The 25,311-nt window shown below is 46.9% G+C and overlaps 1 protein-coding gene and 1 long non-coding RNA gene across 2 annotated transcripts; one reads left to right on the top strand and one right to left on the bottom strand.

The window, feature by feature from the left end:
• Positions 1–7,996: 7,996 nt before the first annotated feature.
• On the bottom strand, positions 7,997–21,863 carry LOC142492701 (calcium/manganese antiporter SLC30A10-like). The gene is given in 5 exon segments (XM_075595585.1): positions 7,997–10,014; positions 10,017–10,298; positions 16,584–16,820; positions 18,834–18,917; positions 20,018–21,863. Coding segments are annotated over 5 exon segments (1,359 nt in total). The 5' UTR covers positions 20,571–21,863; the 3' UTR covers positions 7,997–9,811.
• LOC142492702 (uncharacterized) lies at positions 15,282–19,257 on the top strand. The gene is made up of 3 exons (XR_012800885.1): positions 15,282–15,605; positions 16,611–16,854; positions 18,877–19,257. It is a non-coding gene; the product is annotated as an uncharacterized LOC142492702 (long non-coding RNA).
• Positions 21,864–25,311: the final 3,448 nt, after the last annotated feature.

Raw genomic sequence — 25,311 nt, 5'->3', positions numbered from 1 at the left:
ACGGGCCAAAGGTCTCTCTGTCTCTCTCGGTCGGTCTCTCTCGGTCTCTCTCGGTAACTCTCTCTGTCTCTCTCTCTCTCTATCTCTCTCTCTCGCGCACCGCTACAGTCAGCTGGGGAGCGGCGCGAGCGCCCGGGACACAGCGGGAGAGCGGCCACAACATGCTGCCTCCCGCCTCACATGCACGTGGGAGCAGCCGGACGGGTGAGTGATCGAGCAGGCGGACGGGTACTGCGGTTGCCACGCCTGCCTCACAGCCCCCACGCCGCCGTACTACCCTCTCCCAACAGCTGCGGCTGCCACGGCCGCCTCACCGTGCCTCATAGCCCCCACGCCGCCGTCCTCCCCCCTCCCAACAGCTGCGGCTGCCACGGCCGCCTCACCGTGCCTCACAGGCCCCGCGCTGCTGTCCTCCCCCCCCCCCCCAACAGCTGCGGCTGCCACGGCCGCCTCACCGCGCCTCACACCTGCTGCCTCCGGGGATAGCAGGAAGGGGGGGAGGCATGCAGGGGGGGGGAAGAAGAGATGCAGGGGTGGGGGAAGAGATGCAGAGGGGGGGGAGATAACACACTCACCCAACCCACCCACTCACCCACCCACTCACCCACTCACCCACCCAGTCACTCACCCACCCAGTCACTCACCCAGTCACTCAAGTCACTCACCCACCCACTCACCCACCCAGTCACTCACCCACCCACTCACTCACCCACCCAGTCACTCACCCAGTCACTCAAGTCACTCACCCACCCACTCAGCCACCCACTCACCCACCCACCCAGTCACTCACCCACACAGTCACTCAAACTCAACTCACTCACCCACCCACTCACCCACCAGTCACTCAACCCAGTCACTCACCAACCCAGTCACTCAGTCAAGTCACTCAGTCACCCACCCAGTCACTCAGTCACCCAAGTCACTCAGTCACCCACCCACCCAGTCACTCAGTCAAGGTCACTCAGTCACCCACCCAGTCACCCACCCACTCACTCAGTCCCTCAGTCAACCCACCCAGTCACTCACCCACCCACTGAGCTCTGAAGGGGGGGAATTGGACATGTGAGAGGGGGGGGGAACGGAGGTGTGAAGAGGGGAAGGGCCGGAGCTGTGAACGGGGGGAGGGGGGGAACGGAGGTGTGAAGGGGGGAAGGGCCGGAGCTGTGAACGGGGGGAGGGGGGAGGGGGGAGGGGGAGGGGGGAGGGGGAGGGGGGAACCCAGCTATTAACACGGGGGCCACATTCATGTGCAGGGGGTCCCCGATTGCTGTTAACGGGGGAGAAAGGGGAAGGGGGGAGAGAGAGAGGGGGAGCGAAGAAAAAAAAAAGAGAGGGAGGGGGAGCGGGAAAATTCAATGCCGGGCAACGCCGGGTATATCATCTAGTATATATATATATATATATATATAATATATATATATATATATAATATATATATATATATATATATATATATATATATATATATATTGTATACATCCATTGCAAAAATATGCATGCAAATAATATTAATTTAATCATTACAATGTCATCATAAAATATAATCTCCATTTACATGTAATAGATATGCCATATACATTTGTAATAAATAAGGATGGGCAGTTTTAGTTGTGTTTCCATTTAGGCTCCAAAAACATGTGTGTTGTGGTTCCAAATATTTTTCAAGTTTAGGTTTTTACATAACTCAATTGATTTTGGTTTTGTATTTTCTTAAAGAAATTGATGCATCAAAATCTGAGGACAAGATTTTCTTGGGTTTGGGCTCGAATTTCACTTGGATCCGAAAATGGAACGTGAATCCGCTAAATTCGGACTTTGAGCCCCCCATGTGCCCGAACTTAATATATTATACTAAATACTATCCTTTTGTTCGCTGACTTTATATAAAAGGTAATCTTGTATATAACAAATACAGTACTGTATCATTTTCCTTAAGCCCAGAAGTGCACAAAGAGGGTTCAAGTCAAATTATTGAAGGCCCTATGGGCAGGGGTGGCCAACTCCAGCCCTCAAGGGCCACCAACAGGTCAGGTTTTTAGGATATCCCTGCTTCAGCACAGATGGCTCAATCAGTGGCTCAGTCAATGAACACTGATTGATCCACCTGTGCTGAAGCAGGGATATCCTTAAAACCTAACCTGTTGGTGGCCCCTGAGGACTGGAGTTGGCCACCCCTGCTCTATGGCAATGAGGTGGGTTAAGGGTACAGACCAACAATGGACCAAAATGAACCAATGCCAGCGATATGTTAAAAAGGAATTCAAGGCTATTGATGGTCCCTTGTATGCCTACAGTATATAAGTAAGAAAATGGTCCTTTTTATACAAAATAATTGAATTTACGCCCAGCATGGCCAGGGAAAGAACCCACAATCCCACAGCCTCCGCACGCCTCAGCGCAGGTGAAGTCACCATGACCCCAGACTAAGAGACATCTCTAACTTACTAGATGATTCCTTTTGTTCATTTGTTTCCTCTTTTAGATTATCACTGTCACTATTGTTCGTCACCACACAACATTTAAGATTTATATCTTGCATTTTTTCGGTTTCTATATATTTTTGCACCTACAGTACATGTGATTTATACATATAATAAGTATGTCATTACAAAATGGCATTTGTGCTTCAACCAGGTGAAGAAAGAAAAATACAATCGATTTATCGGCTCTGTGTAATATATATCTATCTATATATTTCTGAAAGTGTTGTATGCGTGTCTGGTTGTCCTGTGCCTCAGGCCAATGAGATTGCTCCCTTGGCCGCCCGCCCCCGCACAACTCTCATTGGCCTGAGGCGGAGTGACGGGCCAAAGGTCTCTCTGTCTCTCTCGGTCGGTCTCTCGGTCTCTATCGGTCTCGCTCGGTCTCTCTCGGTAACTCTCTCTGGCTCTCTCTCTCTCTGTGTCTCTCTGTCTCTCTCTCTCTCTGTCTCTCTCTCTCGCGCACCGCTACAGTCAGCTGGGGAGCGGCGCGAGCGCCCGGGACACAGCGGGAGAGCGGCCACAACATGCTGCCTCCCGCCTCACATGCACGTGGGAGCAGCCGGACGGGTGAGTGATCGAGCAGGCGGACGGGTACTGCGGTTGCCACACCCGCCTCACAGCCCCCACGCCGCCGTCCTCCCCCCTCCCAACAGCTGCGGCTGCCACGGCCGCCTCACCGTGCCTCACAGGCCCCGCGCTGCTGTCGTCCCCCCCCCCAACAGTTGCGGCTGCCACGGCCGCCTCACCGTGCCTCACAGGCCCCGCGCTGCTGTCCTTCCCCCTCCCCCAACAGTTGCGGCGGCCACGGCCGCCTCACCGCGCCTCACACCTGCTGCCTCAGGGGATAGCAGGAAGGGGGGGAGGCATGCAGGGGGGGGGAAGAAGAGATGCAGGGGTGGGGGAAGAGATGCAGAGGGGGGGAGATAACACACTCACCCAACCCACCCACCCACTCACCCACCCACTCACCCACCCAGTCACTCACCCACCCAGTCACTCACCCAGTCACTCACCCAGTCACTCACCCACCCACTCAGCCACCCACTCACCCACCCACCCAGTCACTCACCCACACAGTCACTCGAACTCAACTCACTCACCCACCCACTCACCCACTCACCCACCCAGTCACTCAACCAGTCACTCAACCCAGTCACTCACCAACCCAGTCACTCAGTCAAGTCACTCAGTCACCCACCCAGTCACTCAGTCACCCACCCACCCAGTCACTCAGTCAAGGTCACTCAGTCACCCACCCTGTCACCCACCCACTCACTCAGTCCCTCAGTCAACCCACCAAGTCACTCACCCACCCACTGCGCTCTGAAGGGGGGGAATTGGACATGTGAGATGGGGGGGGGGAACGGAGGTGTGAAGAGGGCAAGGGCCGGAGCTGTGAACGGGGGGGTGGGGGGTGGAACGGAGGTGTGAAGGGGGGAAGGGCCGGAGCTGTGAACGGGGGGGAGGGGGGAACCCAGCTATTAACACGGGGGCCACATTCATGTGCAGGGGGTCCCCGATTGCTGTTAACGGGGGAGAAAGGGGAAGGGGGGAGAGAGAGAGGGGGAGCGAAGAAGAAAAAAAAGAGAGGGAGGGGGAGCGGAGAGAGGGGGGGAGCGGGAAAATTCAATGCCGGGCAACGCCGGGTATATCATCTAGTATATATATATATACAGTGTTCGACAAACCTATACATTTGCTCGCCCCGGGCGAGTGGATTTAACTCCCGGGCGAGTAAATATTGGCCCAAGCAGCACACGTTTGGTACTAGGTGGCGAGTAGATTTTTTTTGTGTGGCGAGTAGATTTTTTGGTGATTTGTCAACCACTGTATATATATATATATATATATATATATATTATATATATATATAAATATATATATATATATACAGTGCTCGACAAATAATGATAACCAGTCGCCCGTTGCGAGTGGATTTAGGCAGCTGGTGACCCGTGCTGCAGCTCAATGAATTCCCCTGCTCGTGCCAATTTTTTTTTTTTTTTTTTTTAAATAAATAAATAATCCCCCTCCCTGATTGGGTTAAAAAAAAGTTTAAAAAAATGGCGGCAAATCCTGTGGTCCCGGCGCGCGTGCACAGGGCAAGCAGAGTGTCCTGCCATTTGCGCTGCCTGTTCCCCCCAGCAACCCAGAATCCCCCGCATCCCTCCCCCCCCCCCACTCCCCACGTGGGACGGAGGGGGAAGCCCAAAACAAGCGCCGCGTGCGATCCAGCCCCCCACACCCTCCCCCCTCCGCTCCCCACGTGCGGAGGGGGAAGCCCAAAACAAGCGCGCGATCCAGCCCCCCCGCACCCTCCGCTCCCCACGTGGGACGGAGGGGGAAGCCCAAAACAAGCGCGCGATCCAGCCCCCCCGCACCCTCCGCTCCCCACGTGGGACGGAGGGGGAAGCCCAAAACAAGCGCGCGATCCAGCCCCCCCGCACCCTCCGCTCCCCACGTGGGACGGAGGGGGAAGTGCCAACCCAGCTTCCCCCGTGCGCGCCTCCTGCGCCAGTCCGCCGCCTGCCCATGATCTCCCCCTAATCACCTGCCCCCGATCCTCGCTTGCTGCCCGGGGGTGTCCGGGGAGCGTGCTGCGGCGTCGGCCGCTTCGGGGGGGATGGGGGGGGACCTGCTGCTGCTGAGGCCCACGCTGCGCTGTGTGTCCCATGTCTTGGAGAGGCACCCCAGCCATGTGGAGGGCCCACTGCCGTGCGGAGACCCCACTGCTGCCACGTGTGACCCGGTGAGTGTGTGAGTGACAGACTGAGTGTCTGTGAGTGTGTGAGTGTGCCTGTGTGTCTGTGAGTGTGCCTGTGAGTGTGTCAGTGTGCCTGTGTGTCTGTCAGTGTGCCTGTGTGTCTGTCAGTGTGCCTGTGTGTCTGTCAGTGTGCCTGTGTGTCTGTCAGTGTGCCTGTGTGTCTGTCAGTGTGCCTGTGTGTGTGTCTGTCAGTGTGCCTGTGTGTCTGTCAGTGTGTCTGTCAGTGTGCCTGTCAGTGTGCCTGTCTGTGTGCCTGTCTGTGTGTCTGTCTGTGTGCGTGTGTGCGTGTGTGCGTGTGTGCGTGTGTGTGTGTGTGTGTGTGTGTGTGTGTGTGTGTGTGTCTCTGAGTGTGTGTCTGTGAGTCTTCTGCGTGAGTGTCTGCGTGAGTGTGTCTCTGCGTGTCTGTGAGTGTCTGAGTGAGTGAGTGAGAGTGAGTGAGTGAGTGTCTGTGAGTGTCACCCTCTCCCTGTGTCGCCCTCGCCTTCTCCCTGTCGCCCTCTCCCTGTGTCGCCCTCGCCCTCTCTCTGTCTTTGTCTCTCATGTCTCTCATTTTTGTGTGTCTCTCATTTTTGTGTGTCTCTCATTTTTGTGTCTCTCATTTTTGTGTGTCTCTCATTTTTGTGTGTCTCTCATTTTTGTGTGTCTCTCTTTTTCTGTGTCTCTCTTTTTCTGTGTGTCTCTCTTTTTCTGTGTGTCTCTCTTTTTCTGTGTGTGTCTCTCTTTTTCTGTGTGTGTCTCTCTTTTTCTGTGTGTGTCTCTCTTTTTCTGTGTTTTTCTGTGTGTCTCTCTCTTTTTCTGTGTGTCTCTCTCTTTTTCTGTGTGTCTCTCTCTTTTTCTGTGTGTCTCTCTCTTTTTCTGTGTGTCTCTCTCTGTCTTTTTCTGTGTGTCTCTCTCTATCTGTCTCTCTCTGTCTGTCTCTATCTGTCTCTCTGGCCGAGTCCATAGAAGGACAGGCCGCGCTGAGCCGTGCGGACGCTCCGCGCTGAGCCCCTGCATACTCAATGAGGATGCCTTGAGAGGGGGCTCACGCGAGCGTCCGCAGGCGTGCTGAGGCGCTGGAGTTTTCAGCCGACAGCCAAGCTGTTTTTCAGAGCACTGTCGGCTGAAAACATCCAATCAGCGCGGAGCAGCGTCAACGTCACGGCGCCTTGACGTCTCTTTATCTGTGTCTCTCTCTCTGTCTCTCTCTCTCTCTGTCTCTCTGTCTCTCTCTCTCCCACTCTCTGTCTCTCTCTCTCCCACTCTCTGTCTCTCTCTCCCACTCTCTGTCTCTCTCTCTCCCACTCTGTCTCTCTCTCTCCCACTCTCTCTCTCCCACTCTCTCTCTCCCACTCTCTCTCTCTCCCACTCTCTCTCTCTCCCACTCTCTCTCTCTCCCACTCTCTCTCTCCCACTCTCTCTCTCTCTCTCCCACTCTCTCTCTCTCTCTCCCACTCTCTCTCTCTCCCACACTCTCTCTCTCCCCCATACACTCTCTCTTTCTCTCCCCCACACACTCTCGCTCTCTCCCCCACACACTCTCACACTCTGGATCTGGATATCTTAACTGCCCTATACTACACTGAAATAACCTATACTGCTTACTTCCAGATCTGACTCAAGCTTCACACGGAAGACATCGAACCCCCCCTAACCCAGAAGACAGGTAACGAACACCTCCCCTCCAATGTATAACATTGCGGGAATGAGGGTACCTTGACTTTGAGGGTCTGCGGATCAGGTAAGATCCCAGACGGGATTGCTGCTTTAAATATTGTGAAGCGGGGGCATCCAGACACTAGTTAAGGGGTGCAGGAAACTAGTCATTCACATCTGGCTTTTTTTTTCTAGATTCGACATTTATACACACACACACACACCAAGGACTAATTGTAGTATAATGTAATACAATAAATAAACTAATATCAAAAACGAATGTTCTTACTAGGAATTTATTCAATTTATTTAATTTATGGCTTTTTTAAAAATGCGTGGCTGGGGGCGGGACTAGAGGCGGGGTTGGGGGCGGGACTAGGTGGCGAGTAGATTTTTTGGTTCGGCGAGTAGATTTTTGGGTGATTTGTCAAGCACTGTATATATATATATATATATATATATATATATATTGTATTCATCCATTGCAAAAATATGCATGCAAATAATATTAATTTAATCATTACAATGTCATCATAAAATATAATCTTCATTTACATGTAATAGATATGCCATATACATTTGTAATAAATAAGGATGGGCAGTTTTAGTTGTGTTTCCATTTAGGCTCCAAAAACATGTGTGTTGTGGTTCCAAATATTTTTCAAGTTTAGGTTTTTACAAAACTCAATTGATTTTGGTTTTGTATTTTCTTAAAGAAATTGATGCATCAAAATCTGAGGACAAGATTTTCTTGGGTTTGGGCTCGAATTTCACTTGGATCCGAAAATGGAACGTGAATCCGCTAAATTCGGACTTTGAGCCCCCCATGTGCCCGAACTTAATATATTATACTAAATACTATCCTTTTGTTCGCTGACTTTCTATAAAAGGTAATCTTGTATATAACAAATACAGTACTGTATCATTTTCCTTAAGCCCAGAAGTGCACAAAGAGGGTTCAAGTCAAATTATTGAAGGCCCTATGGGCAGGGGTGGCCAACTCCAGCCCTCAAGAGCCACCAACAGGTCAGGTTTTTAGGATATCCCTGCTTCAGCACAGATGGCTCAATCAGTGGCTCAGTCAATGAACACTGATTGATCCACCTGTGCTGAAGCAGGGATATCCTTAAAACCTAACCTGTTGGTGGCCCCTGAGGACTGGAGTTGGCCACCCCTGCTCTATGGCAATGAGGTGGGTTAAGGGTACAGACCAACAATGGACCAAAATGAACCAATGCCAGCGATATGTTAAAAAGGAATTCAAGGCTATTGATGGTCCCTTGTATGCCTACAGTATATAAGTAAGAAAATGGTCCTTTTTATACAAAATAATTGAATTTACAAATGAAAAATAAAAACAAACATTTTAGATAAAATAAAAAACCTTTAAAAGATAAATTCAAAACATCGGACGGGACAGGTCATACCTGCTGAAATATTTCAGCCCTATTACGGGGTTAATAAAGCAGTTCTGCCCCTTTTTCCTGTAGCATGTCTACCCATATCAGTGGCTGACCAGCATTCTTCATCAAAAAAAGTTATAAAAAATATGCATATATTGTAATGCTCTATACATGATATATGTAATTCTATATAAAGAAAAAATATATCCGACAACACTGAAATAGGGCTGGTGGGCTCGGGACCTGTGGGGTCAGAACAGGGATGTGGGAATCTGTCCCAGCGCAGTGCACAAAAGTTCCTTCTGTTTCATTAAAGTTCAAAAACGTGCTTTTTGGTCAGCTGTAATGCAATAATATAAATATATTTTTGTTTTTGTTTTAATAAATGTACTTTTTTTTCATAACCCACCAATTTTCACAACGATCACAAAAAAAAATCTACATTTTCACAAATGTTGCGATTAAACTTGCTCTTTAAACAGAGATCAAAAAAGTCCACTTGTCTAAGAAAATATGTGTGATACATGGTGCTTGAAAGATATATTAAAAAAAAAAAAAAAAACACGTTGGGTACATAGCTGTCAATCACTGCTCTGCTTCCCGAAGTCACGTCCCCACAATGCCTATAACATTATGCAAGGCATTGTGGGAAACAGAGCGGTTTCCAGTTCAGCCTCCAAAGTGCTTCGTTCTAATACTGGGCACATTCAGTGCATAATTTGGTGAAGATGTGTAACATTTTCCAAGCTCTGTCTTTGAGCAAGATAATTGCTTGGTGGGTTTTTGGCAAAATGTGCAATTTTTTTTTCCACTAATGTCAATTATTGTATGGGAAGTGACTGTCCATTTTTACACAAGGCTGTAACTCTACATTTTAGAAGCGATCTGAACATAGCTTATGTGCACAGTGGATTTGGGCTGTGCTGGGTGCAGTTAAGGCTGAGCTTATACTGTGTGCGATGGTCGGCGCACGCGCACACACCAGGCACAAGTTGCAGGATCCCTTACAGGCCACTCCTAGTGTGCACGCACGACGGAGCGTGATGGCGCGACCGTGTTTTGAGTGTCTTTCAAGCGGCGACCGCGTCACAGCCGCATCAGGTGAATGGTTCAGCTAATCACGGCGAACCAGCTCCATGACGTCATAGACATGCCTCCGCCACGCTCGTTGCCTGAAACACTATATGCAGAGATGGCTTGAGCGTCGGGCGCGCACCACGCCATGCGCGCGCTCAAGCCCACAGTATGATCTCAGCCTGAGGAGGGCAACGTAAACTTCAGTAGTTTCATTTGACAGCTTGACTCATTCATTTCTTGTTTTTTTCTTACAATTAATAGGACAGATTTAGTGTTACAGTGTATCTGGATAAATATACTGTATGTACCCACAACATAACTTGCCTTGCTGAACTCGAAGTACTGTCATTTTCTGTTCTAGTTTGCTTTCCATATAAATGGTAGATACGATTCATAAGGCTCAGTCACGTGTCCTTGCTCCATACATACTACCATATTACATTACTAGTCTAAAAACGAGTGCTTTTGGAGTTGAGAGCTTGACTTTCTGTTAAACCATTTGTAATATTCCTGCCTTTAGATTCTATTTGTTCACCCCATAGAGGTTCAATTGAAATCTCAATATCAGTGGTGGTATTTAAGTCTTTACTCCTGTACCATACTTGAGAGGAGGTGCCATTGTTCATCGCGTGGCCATTTGCTTCATCAAACAAGCCAGTTGGCTGCAGCACAATTGGGGATCACATTTCTTGGATATGCAGGGGGAGCTGCATGATAAGGAGCCCGTGTCCTTCTTATCAGTGAACTCAACCTGCAGAGTCACAGCATGAATTCCTTCTGCATGAAAGATTTTTCGGATCTGGTGATTAGCAGCATTGTACTCAGAGGAGTCCTTAAACTTGACATGGAGTGTGGCGATGTTCTTCCCACTTGCGAGTTCCCAAATATGAACTTCGTGAATGCTTTTCACCCCTGGCACTTGGGCTAATTTTTGGCCTAGAACATAGAAAAAGAAAGTCCTTTGTAAAAACTAATAATAGAAGGTTTATGACAAAGGTTTCACTGCCCTACCAAGGACTTTTATCAGGCCCACACACAACTCCCCACCAAAGAACACTGGTATGGTCAAAGCATTTATATCATGCAATAAGGCTCCTGGTAGCAACTATTGGAGAGGACACTCCTATTGTTGATTTACTTATAATAGCCTAAGGTAACCTTTTGGGCTTTATATTTACAAACCCAAATGAATTCAAATGATTGGTCCAACTTACTTTGGACGCATAGAGGCACAGAATTAAAATGAGAATGTAGAGATATGTACTTTATTTGATATAATATAGTTTATATAGTAAGGCAACGTTTGATCAAAATTGAAATAAAAATTCTGATTTTAATCCTGTGCATAATCCATATATCAAGGTGTTTGCTCCAAATATACATTGGCTTCACATTTGGGGAGTGGCTAAAGAAGGAGTAAAGGAGCAGGGACTCAGATATTATAATAGCTACCAAATTGCGCTAATTGAATCTGTGTCAAGAAATCCACCAAGTTAAGGCTGAGTAACTTTCTGCCGTCTCACAATCTCCAGCAGATGTAAGAAACTCTTTCTTACCTCACATGCAATTAATTATGCACCAATATACCGCTCAACACTCAACGTCTTCACTTTTACACAAATGAAAGGTCACGTGACGTTATGTTTGCTGAAAGTGTTATGAAAGTTGAAACAACTTGCAAAAATGTAAAAAATACTTATACTTTTTTTTTTAAATTGCATTAAAGGTGCCAATCTGCAATATGTTGCCTCTATATACTTTATGCCTCTGCTATAAATTCATTGTGATACTACTGGGAACATATTATTTTGTGAGTACCAATAATACATGCTGCTGAAGGGATACTACTTGTGCAATAAGGATTGCAGGTACTAAACACACAGAGAAAGGTAAATAAAACCTGCAGTTGCTAAAAGATTCAAATACTTTATGATAATTTAGCAGTTCTTACTCTTACAAAAGAAGCTCCGGGTCAGAACAAGTGATCAAATGTGTTTAGCTTCCAGTATGTATCTTGTTTCTAATAGATGTGTATTGTGTGTGTGTAGTGTGTGTATGTATGTATGTATGTATGTATGTATAGTGTGTGTATGTATGTATGTATGTATGTGTGTGCGTCTGTGTGTGTGCGTCTGTGTGTGTCTGTGTGTGTGTGTCTGTGTGTCTGTGTGTGGTGTGTTTCAGATATCCACAATGTAAACACTGTCAAGTAAACACACATACAAATCCTGGAAAGCACCTATAACAAATGCTGTTAGAACAATCACTCCAGCACATGGATGTGTTGTGTCCGTGTTTGGTCATCTCCAACCAGAAGTGCAGTGTACAGCCATTATTAATTATTGACGAAAAGTATGTTTTTTAGGGGATGATCGGGCAGACTTTTCCTACAGAGCGGGCGGTCCAATCGAAACGGAAGTGGAGCCGCATCCGAAGGCGGCCATGTGATCCCTCCTGGAGCAATCACATAACCGCAAATGCCGGGGGTCTGGCGGCACTCCCGTAAAGGTTAATGATATGTATCAGACAATAGGGAATATGCCCCTGAATATCACTTTATACTACCCTGTTCAGGTTAATTGGGGCAATATTTTAAGCTCCCAAAACATGTGCTTAGGTATATGGGACTATGCAACAAGTACCCAACGTATATCCCTGTCGGCATCTCTGTTAAATGTTAGAAATCTGTTAATCAACCGTGTTGCATTTGACAACTTTACCATTTCTTCTATAAGCCTTCCCGCAAACTGATTACTGATCTACAATACCCAAGAAAAAGTGACACTAATTGCCTTATTCTATATTGCTCGAAGTGGGCGTTCAGGCCATTTATGGCCAAAAATTCCAAGTTGAAGGGAATTGAGGACCAAGACGGCCAGAATAGCTGCTTTGGACTGTATAGCATTACCCCCTAAGTAACGTGATACATTTCCCACATGGTCATCAAAACACCTTCACAGGCATCAATTTACTTTCAGTTTTTGTGTTTGATACATATCCCCAGGGTGAATTAAAAATACAATCTCCCCCGGAAGTCTACATGAGGGTAACTCATATAATGTTAATATCTTGCCGTCTGAGCATCACCATGGTAACCTCAGACTGCACTGGGCTCTGGGACACTTAACATGCTCAACTGCTCGTATCTCCTGCCTGAAGCATTGGATTTTAATAATAAACACACCCAATGAAAGGGCAAGATGAAATACACAAAATGTGATCAATGCTTTAAGAATACATCACAAATCAGGAGTGTCGTTCCACAAACTCCACCACTGCCCTAAACTTCCATTACCCATTTTTGGGCTGTTCTTATGATATGAGCTTAGGGGCCAGTATGGAACAAGATGTTTTGTCCCTGGCAAAGATACAGGCCCATATTTACTAAGCGCTGTGTAACAGAGACTTATCCCTGTTTAAGTAAATCTGCCTCTAAATTCTCGGAGGAATCCAGCAAGGAGCTGGTTGATTGCAGCCAGGCAATCAACCAGGCTCCACCTGGCGAATCAGGCCAATTTAAAAGCCTCCTACTGTGAACTAACCAGGAGATTTCTTGAGCACACAGGGTTACGGTGTGCTGATTGCGAGACGCCCGAGAGACATTTCCTTAGCACAGAAGGGTGCTGACAGAGGACAGATATTTCTTAGCACACAACATGCTGACAAAGGAGAGGAAAGAGCAGCCTGATATTCCTGGGAGCGGCTGGACTGCAAAGCCTGCAGCTGGAGAACCAGATGACTTTCCTATATATTGCTCCCTGAGAAATATAGTATATGTTTTTGGAACTGGGAACTGGCCTACCCAGCCAGTCATACATAGTTAGGGCATATACTGTTTAGTTATACTCCAAAGTGGAGCAGGCCTTTGTTTATTTTGTTTTTGTATTCTGTGCAGTGTTTAGAGGGACAGGCTAAATAAAGCCATGTTTCATTTCCCTAAAACTGTCTCCTTGTGTGTACTTCTGCACCTCGCTCCTTCACGTTGCTATGCCATAATGCACCTTCCTCTTACACGTTGCTATGCCATAATGCACCTTCCTCCTACACGTTGCTATGCCATAATGCACCTTTCTCCTACACGTTGCTATGCCATAATGCACCTTCCTCCTACACGTTGCTATGCCATAATGCACCTTCCGGCACTAGAAGACACCTTGTGGTCCATTCAAAGGTGTCTTAAGGATTACGTAGAAAAATAAGGCAGTGCACTGCCCAAAGTAACAGAAGGAGGCTCACGGTTTTAAGCAACAAAAAATAGATTTATTACATAAAAAGTGGACAAAAGGGTCCCCCCTAGGCCACAGCAGGGGTCCACCAACTAGTTTCAGGCAAAAATGCCCTTTATCAAGGTGTACAGAACAACCCAAAAAGCCCCAATTTATAATACAGCACTGATCATGCTGTGACGTCATGACCAATCACAAAACAGCACCTATTAGATGTGTCACATCAATACACTAAACTTTATTAGACCTCACATGTCTGCAAATACAAGGCAATGAGTACGGGAAAACAGGTAGTGCGCTCTGATTGGTGCACTGACTTCTGGAACAATTGTAACTTTATTAAACTGACATTTAAAAACATTCATGACAACAAAAAAGGGGCTTCTTAAACCTTAGTGCAAAGATAAAAAAAAACAACAAAATATAAAGAACAGACATTCCACATATCAGATCAGAGAGAGGCCTTTTGGATATTTACTTTGAAAACCCAGGTTCCATTTGGACTTAATACAGATTGGGACCTGGGACATTTCCTCAAATTTTTGCTAAAAATCTTGCAAAAACTTTGTTAAAAATCTTTGCTAAAAAAAATTCTGCTAAAAATTTTGCTAAAAAAATTTTGCTAAAAATTCTGTTATTAATCCTGCTAGAGATTCACTGTAAAATCTGTTGCAGAATTTGTTAAATAAATGGTTAGAAAATTGGCCAAAAAAGTGCCAAAAATGTTTGAGAGATTGGTTATAAAATTTGCTAAAAATCTTGCTAACTATATGCTTTTTCTAAAAAAATCTTGATAATTAAGTGTTGAAATATCTGCCAAATGTCTACTAGGGAACCTTCCTAGAAAATCCCTAAAAACTTGATAAAAATATGTTATCTTCTGTTATAGACATTTTCTGAGGTGATTGATTTTCCTCAAGTAAATTATATTCTGTAATAGAATATTGGTCTTTTGAAATCATCATGTTCCTGCTTTGTGAAATTAACATATACCTAATCTTTTCACATTCAAGTATTTATTGTTCTTTGGAGTATTCAAATGTTGACCTTTCCCCCTTCCCTTTGGATAAACCTAAGATCACATATGACCATTATTGATTCCTTACTTAGGGGATTCTCCCCTTCTCTTTTTTTATTTTAGGGTTAATTTCTGGTCTATGTGCTTAGTAATCTTAAAGGAAAGAGGGGATAAATGATTAAGTAACATTTAACAATTATGTATGAATCTATTTTGTGCCCTCCTGGTCTTGCAAATGTTCTGTGTGCAACTGTGCTATTTTTGTCAATTTTTAATATTCATGACGTCTAGGACAAAGTTAAAATTCCTCATGGGAGTTAATGTATTATTATCTCTCTCACAATTTTGATTAATAGCACTTTACATATGTTTATGTTTTTAATTTTAAGTTGTAATTGTTATTAATATTCTTTTTTTAAGTTTATTATTAATGTTAGTCCTTATGTGGAATGTTTGTTCTTTATATTTTGTTGTTTTTTTATCTTTGCACTAAGGTTTAAGAAGCCCCTTTTTTGTTGTCATGGACGTTTTTAAACGTCAGTTTAATAAAGTTACAATTGTTCCAGAAGTCAGTGCACCAATCAGAGCGCACTACCTGTTTGCCCATACTCATTGCCTTGTATTTGCAGACATGTGAGGTCTAATAAAGTTTAGTGTATTGATGTGACACATCTAATAGGTGCTGCTTTCTGATTGGTCATGATGTCACAGCATGATCAGTGCTGTATTATAAATTGGGGCTTTTTGGGTTGTTCTGTACACCTTGATAAAGGGCATTTTTGCCTGAAACTAGTTGGTGGACCCCTGCTGTGGCCTAGGGGGGACCCTTTTGTCCACTTTATATGTAATAAATCTATTTTTTGTTGCTTAAAACTGTGAGCCTCCTTCTGTTACTTTGGGCAGTGCACTGCATTATTTTTCTACTTGTTCCTGCCATCACCTGGGAGATTGCACTATGCCTATGAAGATTCTGAGATTGGATACTCCAGGAGAAACTGAGTGAGTTCACTTTGTGGGTCGCTGTACCCCTTTTTTCTCTGATATATGGGACGTTGGTCTGTACTATTTATTTATGGTGCCGCTGGCATTAGGTACTAGTCCCCTAACCCTATTAGGGCTTCGTTATGTTATACGCTTACATTGAAGGAGTTTATCCTAAACCTGAGTTTATTATGCCAAACAGGACTTGTTTTTTCTGATGCACTGGCTTTCTACACAACCTTGTCTTCAGGATTACAACTGTGTGCAATATATCCTCTGGTGCCATGCTGATCCCTTCTCCTGGGATGTCCGTGAGGCCATTGTCCGTCCCAGCTTCCAGTCGTCAGCTGTGGGGGCTAGCACTGCAGACAGGCGGGGCACTGACAGACACAGACCGCGATATGCGGTCTGTAGGGAGCCGGTGGGGGGGGGGGGGGAGGGGAGTGGGATCTGATCGTGGTGCCGTCCACCCCCCACACATACATACATACACACATATACACACACACACTTTAACCCACAGCTCCTTCCCTGCTCCCCGCCCAAGGCGCCTCCCATCTAGCTCCTTCCCTCCCCTCCTCCCCATTGGCTGACTCGCGTACCATGTGACGCGTCGCCGCACGGGAACACAATTCTCTTGTATCCCCTGCTGGCTGACGCGTCACAGTACGTCGGCAGTGAGGAGGGACTGGGACCGGATCGTGAGGCTAAACAGCAATAGTGAGTTGCGCTCACGCGGCCGCCCGCACCACCGGGCGCAGCGGGTCCCAGCCCTTAGACATTAAAGGGTTATCATGGGTATACAAGAGACAAGCTAAAAACCCACATCTCTGGGATGTTTCACACATTACTACTTGGCTTATGGTCATTCCGCAACGGGGGGCTCCATGTGGATGAATGACAGCAGCAGGACACTGGTGGTCGGCCCTCTCAAGTTAATCAAAACTGACCCAGCAAGACAGAAATGGTTTCTTTTTTAAATTAAGAATTGCTTACCGATCTCTTCCACATCGACTCCTTTAGGAACCATCTGAAGCAAAATGGTTGCAGTTTCTTTGATGAGGGGATAGGCAGAGAATAGAATGATGACAACCATCACGACCGTGAGGCTGGGATCGATATAACACTGCCAGTTACATGGGTCGTCCTTCAAGGGAAGGCAGTAAAATATGGAGGCAGCAACCACCACCACCACTGACCCCAACGCATCCCCCAACACGTGGAGCAGAACACCTGCGGGTACAGGACAGCAACGCAAAGGTTTAGTGTAAGCAATAAAGAACTGTTATTCATTATAGTCTTTCCCAATCCAGATTCAGGAAACGCACACCTTACTCCAGATGTGCACAATTTTTGGGCGCCTCACCCCCCTGCCTGCTCTCCCCCACTGCTTGCCTCCCCCCCTTCCCCCTTACCTTTGTTCCAGCATCAAATGATGCTTTGGGGTCAGGTGACATCACGTGAACCTGTGGCGTCATTTGATGCCGCTTTGCCATGGCGATGCATCTCCCGAAACCAAATAAGTGAGTTACAGGGGCCTCCCGCACTCCCCGACATTTCATTTAAATGCCTTGGGGGAAGAGCGCGGGGCCTCTGTAACTGCCGACCCTCCCCCCAAAAAAAAAGTCTTGCACCCCAAGTTTGCGCACCTCTGCCTTACTCCACTAGGCCGTGCTGTGATTCTTTGCAAATAATAACACAGAAATGTTGACTTTGAAATAAAACAAGATATTTTATTAATGCTGCCTTATTGGTACCCTAGTTATGGGAGCAGCTGCAGCGACTGCTGAAAATACTCAGGAGCAGAAAACTCCACAAACAGCAGGGGGGGGGGTTAATCACTCCTCATATTTCATAATACATTTACTGTATTGGGTGCAGCTAGGCAGAAATTCAGCTTTGTCACTAATTGCTTTGGCTCCTGCTTAGTCTGCACTGTATCTTTCTTGCTGCTTCTGTCAAAAACATCAGCTGAACAAGAAGGGGGAGAGGAAATGAACAGGTCTGTGCTCTTCGAAAAGGAGCAGAAGCCATAGGTATTAACACTGAACAGCATTATACATTACATCTCTAATCGAAGATGCCTGCTTGCTGCCTCCAGACAGGAAAATAGCGGTATCTATTATATAAAGGGGAGGGAGAGGGAGTAGTTGGTACCTTTTTATTGGATATATTGTGAGCTTCCGAAATTCTCAGGGTCAGGTTACCCAATGAAACACCCTTAGAGGTTTGAAAGCTTGTAAACATATCAACTACTTATTGGTCCAATAAAAGGTACCATCATACCCCCTACTTCCTCTCCCTCCATTGTTACTACATAGAAGAAAGGACCAACCCAGCTACCCACTTTTCTTTGCTATATTTAAAGGAGAAATCCCTCCAAGGACCATATGTACTAATGGCAATTACACGTGTAAGGGGTAACATCTATGTGTTTGATACATTTTATTACTCAGATCTGGCACCTATCAGTATATTTTGTAGATTAGCTTGTAAACATGGCGAGCGGAGACTTAGAAGGGGATTCATTTGTTCTGCCTGTTCCCTGTTGTGTGATGTCACAGAGTGATATTCAGCCAGACCTCTCCTAACCTTCCTTTCTCAGCTCTCTGATAAGGACAGTGTGGGATGAGCGCAAAGAACACACACGATTGATAAACACTTCCCGACAAAGGTCCCTAAGAAATTCAATTTGTAGTTAATTCCCCCCAAAATATAAGCAGCCAAACACCTTTGCTATTAACATGGTTAAAATTGTTCAGGTTACGTTAACTAGACTGTTACATTATTGTTACTTGGTACATTGGTACCTTTACTTTATATAACTACTCTACATATAGAAACTACTCATTTTTTATTTTAAAATGATACCATATTAACCTGTTCAATACTGGAACATTGTTGCTGCACTTAATGGGTTACAGAGGACATAAACCTCTAACAATAACCGTCTGCTTGAGAATGTGTTAAAAATTTGGAAATGGACAGTGACATTCTGTTTAAAAGAAGTAACAATATCCTTTTTAGCAATGTTATATTTTTCTTTATTTTCTGACACAAGAACTGAGCTGCTTTACCTAACAATGGAGAGAAAAAAAGCATACCTGGATTTCCACCAAATAAGACCAATTTTAGCCCAATCGTGTTTGTAAGGGACCACTTTGGGGAAATGGAGGGGTCAATATGAACAATACTGATTATTATAGATAGCTGTGTCCATGTGACAGTGACATCAGAAGACATTACCTCTAATGTTTAAAGTAGCACCTTTATTTTCATCTTTCTTCAGTTCTTCATCCTCAGGTTCATCCTGGATGCTTAAAGTATCACCTGTAGCCAAAGAAGAAACCTTGTGTTGTGTATAAGTTCTACAAACAAAAGAGACACCGATTTTTTAAAATCAGCTTCAGCATTAAAAAGAAAAGCAATAAGCAGTTTGCTCTGACATTCTGAGCCACGATCACTTTCAACTTTGTCACCACACATGAACTTGGTTTTAGGGCTGAAGGTCAAAGAAACAGTGATAACGGGAAACTTGGATAAAACAAAAAGGCAGAGATCTTAATGGGGAAACAATGCAGTCACTATATGTTTGTGATAAACATGTTTATTATTTTAATGTGTGTTACAGGAGACATATGATAATTATATTAATGATACCAGAAGATAACAGAGATATAGCAATAAGTAATAGCAATAACAAGCAGCTGCTCAGGATCCCTGCAAAACCTCACTCCTGTTTTCAGTGTGTGCTCAAAATAAAAAAAAATACATACTGTATACAGATGCTGAATTATGATACTCAGGTAAACTTAGTTTGAATAAGGCTTCTCCCTTCTAGTTAGTATAAATGTGGTAACATTTTTAAAAATGGCATCTAAACAGCTTTGTTCCATTGATTACACGTATTATGCTCACCAGCAATAAAGTAGAGAACCGCTACATGAAATGGAACTGTGTGTGTATGTGTGCGCACACACACACACACACACACACACACACACACAGTGGTTGACAAATCACCAAAAAATCTACTCGCCACACAAAAAAATCTACTCGCCACCTAGTACCAAACGTGTGCTGCTTGGGCCAATATTTACTCGCCCGGGGGTTAAATCCACTCGCCCGGGGCGAGCAAATGTATAGGTTTGTCGCACACTGATATATATATATATATATAACACATACACACACACACACACACACACCTCAGGTTATCACCAGAGCTTTTGGTTATATTCCCAAAGGGGTACAGTCACATGGGTTACATCCTAAAATCCCTCTCAGCCAAGCAATTAAAAGTCTGGGATTCACATATAGAGGAATATATGTCTTGTTGATGTCATTCCCTAATGGTAACCCAGCTCCCGAGTGCCTGAGCCCACCCTGCAGCCACACTCCACTCCCCTCCCGTAATACCCGAAAGGCACCTGTTTCGTCGGTCTCTTGGTTTCCCTGTCCCTCGCAGGCTCCCTTGTACGGGGTCACCCTGATCTGTGAGTCCACTGCGCCCGTGCTCTCCCCCTGCGCCACTCTGCTCCGGCGACCCCGGAAAAAGCGCATACAGGCGCCGTAGTCCTGGAAGACTAACAGTCCCACAATGTTAACCAGAAGTCCCAGGGCACCCACGATCAGCACCAGCCTCGGGTCGTCGATCCTCTCGGGCCGAGCCAGTCTCAGCACCGAGTCCACCAGGATGGTGAAGGAAAGGGCAGTCAGGAATACGGCATTGCACAGGGCCCCCACCACCTCCGCCCGGGTGTAGCCATACGTGGCCCGGGGACCCCGGGTCTGGCGACGAGAGATGTGAGAGGCCGTGATGGCCACACACAGGGAGATGAGGTCAGAGAGCATGTTAAACGAGTCCGAGACCAAAGCGATGGAGTTCCCCAGGTATCCGGACACCAGCTCAACCACGAAGAAGATGACGGTGATGACCAGCATGAAAATTAGGCGGCACATCTTTCCTGTGTAGCGACCCATGGCTGGAGGGGGGGGGGGGGCTTGGTGTCCCTGTCTAGTGAGTAGGGTCAGTGTGCAAGGTATTGTGAATCTTTAAAATGAGCGGATCAGTGTGCAAGGTATTGTATATCTATAAAATGAGTGAGGTCAGTGTGCATTACCTGGAGTATCTATTCAATGTGTGAGGTCAGTGTGCAGTACCTGGAGTATCTATGCAATGTGTGAGGTCAGTGTGCAGTACCTGGAGTATCTGTGCAATGTGTGAGGTCAGTGTGCATTACCTGGAGTATCTATGCAATGTGTGAGGTCAGTGTGCAGTACCTGGAGTATCTATGCAATGTGTGAGGTCAGTGTGCAGTACCTGGAGTATCTGTGCAATGTGTGAGGTCAGTGTGCATTACCTGGAGTATCTATGCAATGTGTGAGGTCAGTGTGCATTACCTGGAGTATCTATGCAATGTGTGAGGTCAGTGTGCATTACCTGCATATCTATGTAATGAGTGAGGTAAGTGTGCAGTACCTGAAGTATCTATTCAATGTGCGAGGTCAGAGGTGCAGTACCTGGAGTATCTATGCAATGTGTGAGGCAAGTGTGCAGTACCTGGAGTATATATGCAATGTGTGAAGTCAGTGTGCAGTACCTGGAGTATATATGCAATGTGTGAGGTCAGTGTGCAGTACCTGGAGTATATATGCAATGTGTGAGGTCAGTGTGCATTACCTGCTTATCTATTTTAATGAGTGAGGTAAGTGTGCAGTACCTGAAGTATCTATTCAATGTGTGAGGTCAGAGGTGCAGTACCTGGAGTATATATGCAATGTGTGAATTGTCTAGTGTGTTAGTGTGTAGTGTCTGAGGCCAGTGTAAAAATATTGGAATGAGTATACAATGCTATGGGATGAGTGTTCAGTGCCTGGGACGTGTGGTATATACTATAAGGCCAATGTGCAATGTTACAGACCCCCCTGCAATGCCCGTGGTCAGTGTGCTGTATGGTATCAGCATGTAGTGCTGGGAATGCAATATTTGCATAAATGACCACAATAATTACTATATAATGCTGGGGGATCCTCTGGGAAGCACCTGCTGGATCAGCTTTAACACGTGTATAGGATTGCTTACTGTGGTGCACCTGGCTGTATACTATATGTGGTATATACTATATGTGGGAGTTGGGGGGTTCCTGTGCAGTAGTGGGGGTCCCTGTGCTGGGGGTTGGGGGGTTCCTGTGCAGTAGTGGGGGTCCCTGTGCTGGGGGTTGGGGGGTTCCTGTGCAGTAGTGGGGGTCCCTGTGCTGGGGGTTGGGGGGTTCCTGTGCAGTAGTGGGGGTCCCTTTGCTGGGGGTTGGGGGGTTCCTGTGCAGTAGTGGGGGTCCCTGTGCTGGCGGTTGGGGGGGGTTCCTGTGCCGTAGTGGGGGTCCCTGTGCAGTAGTGTGGGTCCCTTTGCTGGCGGTTGGGGGGGTTCCTGTGCCGTAGTGGGGGTCCCTGTGCAGTAGTGGGGGTCCCTGTGCAGTAGTGGGGGTCCCTGTGCTGGGGGTTGGGGGGTTCCTGTGCAGTAGTGGGGGTCCCTGTGCTGGGGGTTGGGGAGTTCCTGTGCAGTAGTGGGGGGTCCCTGTGCTGGCGGTTGGGGGGGTTCCTGTGCCGTAGTGGGGGTCCCTGTGCTGGCGGTTGGGGGGGTCCCTGTGCAGTAGTGGGGGTCCCTGTGCAGTAGTGGGGGTCCCTGTGCTGGCGGTTGGGGGGGTTCCTGTGCAGTAGTGGAGGTCCCTGTGCTGGGGGTTGGGGAGTTCCTGTGCAGTAGTGGGGGTCCCTTTGCTTGGGGTTGGGGGGTTCCTGTGCAGTAGTGGGGGTCCCTGTGCTGGCGGTTGGGGGGGTTCCTGTGCCGTAGTGGGGGTCCCTTTGCTGGGGGTTGGGGGGTCCCTGTGCAGTAGTGGGGGTCCCTGTGCTGGGGGTTGGGGGGTTCCTGTGCAGTAGTGGAGGTCCCTGTGCTGGGGGTTGGGGAGTTCCTGTGCAGTAGTGGGGGTCCCTGTGCTGGGGGTTGGGGGGTTCCTGTGCAGTAGTGGGGGTCCCTGTGCTGGGGGTTGGGGGTTTCCTGTGCAGTAGTGGGGGTCCCTGTGCTGGGGGTTGGGGGTTTCCTGTGCAGTAGTGGGGGTCCCTTTGCTGGGGGTTGGGGGGTTCCTGTGCAGTAGTGGGGGTCCCTGTGCTGGCGGTTGGGGGGGTTCCTGTGCCGTAGTGGGGGTCCCTGTGCAGTAGTGGAGATGCTCAGAAAGCAGGGGGGGGGCTCACGCAGCCCTGGGAGTCCCCGTGCATTAGGGGGGTGGGAGGGGGGGAGTAGGGGGTCCTCACACAGCCCCGGATGTCCCTGCGCAGTGATGTGGGGGGTGGTCCTGTGCAGTATATCCCTGTGCAGCGGTGTGGGGGGTGGTCCTGTGCAGTATATCCCTGTGCAGCGGTGTGGGGGGTGGTCCTGTGCAGTATATCCCTGTGCAGTAGGGGGTCCTGTGCAGTGGGGGGTCCTGTGCAGTAGGGGGTCCTCACACAGCCCCGGATGTCCCTGCGCAGTGAGTCCCTGCCAGGCGCTGTGCTGCTGAGCGGTGGCCGCTCCCTCTCTTTATAAAGAGGCCGAGATAAGCACAAGTGCTCACTTCAGCAATCTCACGTCACCGCCCCCACGCTACCCCCCCCCCCCCCCCGCCCCCCCGCTGCTTGTTTCCGACACACCGGCACGTACACACAGGGACAGCTACACAGCACCGTGCAATCAGCCGGCTCCTCCTGTGTGAGTCACACTGCGGGACCTGCTACAGGGCCCCCCACTTTCTGTATATAGGTGGGGGTCCCACTTACTGTATATAGATGGGGGGGTCCCACTTATTGTATATAGGTGGGGGGTCCCACTTACTGTATATAGGTGGGAGGGGGCCCCACTTTCTGTATATAGGTGGGGGTCCCACTTACTGTATATAGATGGGGGGGTCCCACTTATTGTATATAGGTGGGAGGGTGGCCCACTTACTGTATATAGGTGGGAGGGGGCCCCACTTACTGTATATGGGTGTGGGGGGTCCCACTTACTGTATATAGGTGGGAGGGGGCCCCACTTACTGTATATAGGGGGGAGGGGGCCCCACTTACTGTATATAGGTGGGGGGTCCCACTTACTGTATATAGGTGGGAGGGGCCCCACTTACTGTATATAGGTGGGAGGGGTCCCCACTTACTGTATATAGGTGGGAGGGGCCCCACTTACTGTATATAGGTGGGAGGGGCCCCCACTTACTATATATAGGTGGGTTGTCCCACTTACTGTATATAGGTGGGGGGTCCCATTTACTGTATATAGGTGGGGGTCCCACTTACTGTATATAGGTGGGAGGGGCCCCACTTACTATATATAGGTGGGTTGTCCCACTTACTGTATATAGGTGGGGGGTCCCATTTACTGTATATAGGTGGGGGGTCCCACTTACTGTATATAGGGTGGGGGGCACTTACGGTATATAGAACATAGCCAACCCCAACTTACCAAAGAAAACACATCCCAATTGAAATGAATGCTCATGTTTCTGGTCACCCTTTTGCTGCCAAATAGACATTGCAATGTGTGGCCCGCGGCTCTGGCAGAGAAAGGGTGGCTTACAGGGTGCAGTATTTATGCCCCAGTTCTGCACTTGGAAGACTGGGATAAATAAGCCCCTTACAGAAATGCAGGAAGTATTTGTTGGGTGTGTGTGTGTGTTGATCATAGGAGACCAGTAACATACATGACCATAAGGTAAAACTGTGTAAAACCAGGAGGGGTGCAGCCCCCCTACCCCGCCCCCTACTTACAGCCCCCAAAGTCCCTTAGTATGAGGGGGCAGGGGAGAGGTGCTATCTTTCCTTGCAGAGTCTGGCCACAAGCTGCCTCCTTGTAAAACCCCCACAGCAGTGTTTCTACTGCTAAATAGGAAGATTGAGATTATTTTTCGTTTTTTTTTCTTTAATTTTCTTTATTTTTATTTTTTAGATGTTTGTTCAGACAGTCAGATGCTGCATCTAATTGTGGGAGGGATTCTGACGGCTGTTTGGATGTTAGCCAGGGTTAAAAAGTACAAAAACAACAAAAAACATTAAAAGAGAAGAAAAAGGCTCCAAATATATTATATATTTTATGAAGGCGGGAGAGACCGTTGTGAAATTACATTCCTTTTTCATTAATCAAGAAAGGAAATTTTATTCTTTTTTATTTAAACAAATAAATTATTATATCTATATACACAAAATGATGTATATATGTGACTTCAAAATATTTAGGGACTTCTATATTAGACAAAGCAGCGGATCGGACAATTTTTGGCCAACCTTCCTGATTGACTTAAATTACTTTAGATATTTTGGCCCAAAATGTCTCACTATACCTCTTCACCTGCTATAGAATAAACCCCTTTGTATTTTAATAATTGTTTAAACTTTCCTATGGGAAACAACTGCTTTGGTGGGGTTACAATCTGGGTCCTGTATGCCCAGGACATACTTGAAAACGAGAGGTAACTCTCAATGTATTACTTCATGGTAACACATTTTATAAATAAACAACTGTTTGTCAGCCCTAAAGTCACTGGCAAAGTGTTCTTTTTGCTCTGTTCTGTGTTTGCAGAGTAGTTATGATCAGTCACAAAGATACCATAAGTAGCTGACATGCTTGAATGCAGCAGACCATGAGAACAGCAAAACATTTATTTTTCACAAGATACAGTACAGATACTGTAAGTAAAATAGTTGT

Source organism: Ascaphus truei, chromosome 4 (assembly GCF_040206685.1).
Source record: "Ascaphus truei isolate aAscTru1 chromosome 4, aAscTru1.hap1, whole genome shotgun sequence".
In the NCBI taxonomy this organism is placed as follows: domain Eukaryota; kingdom Metazoa; phylum Chordata; class Amphibia; order Anura; family Ascaphidae; genus Ascaphus; species Ascaphus truei.
Note: the sequence above shows the minus strand (reverse complement) of the source record. Positions and strands in the feature narration are given on the sequence as shown.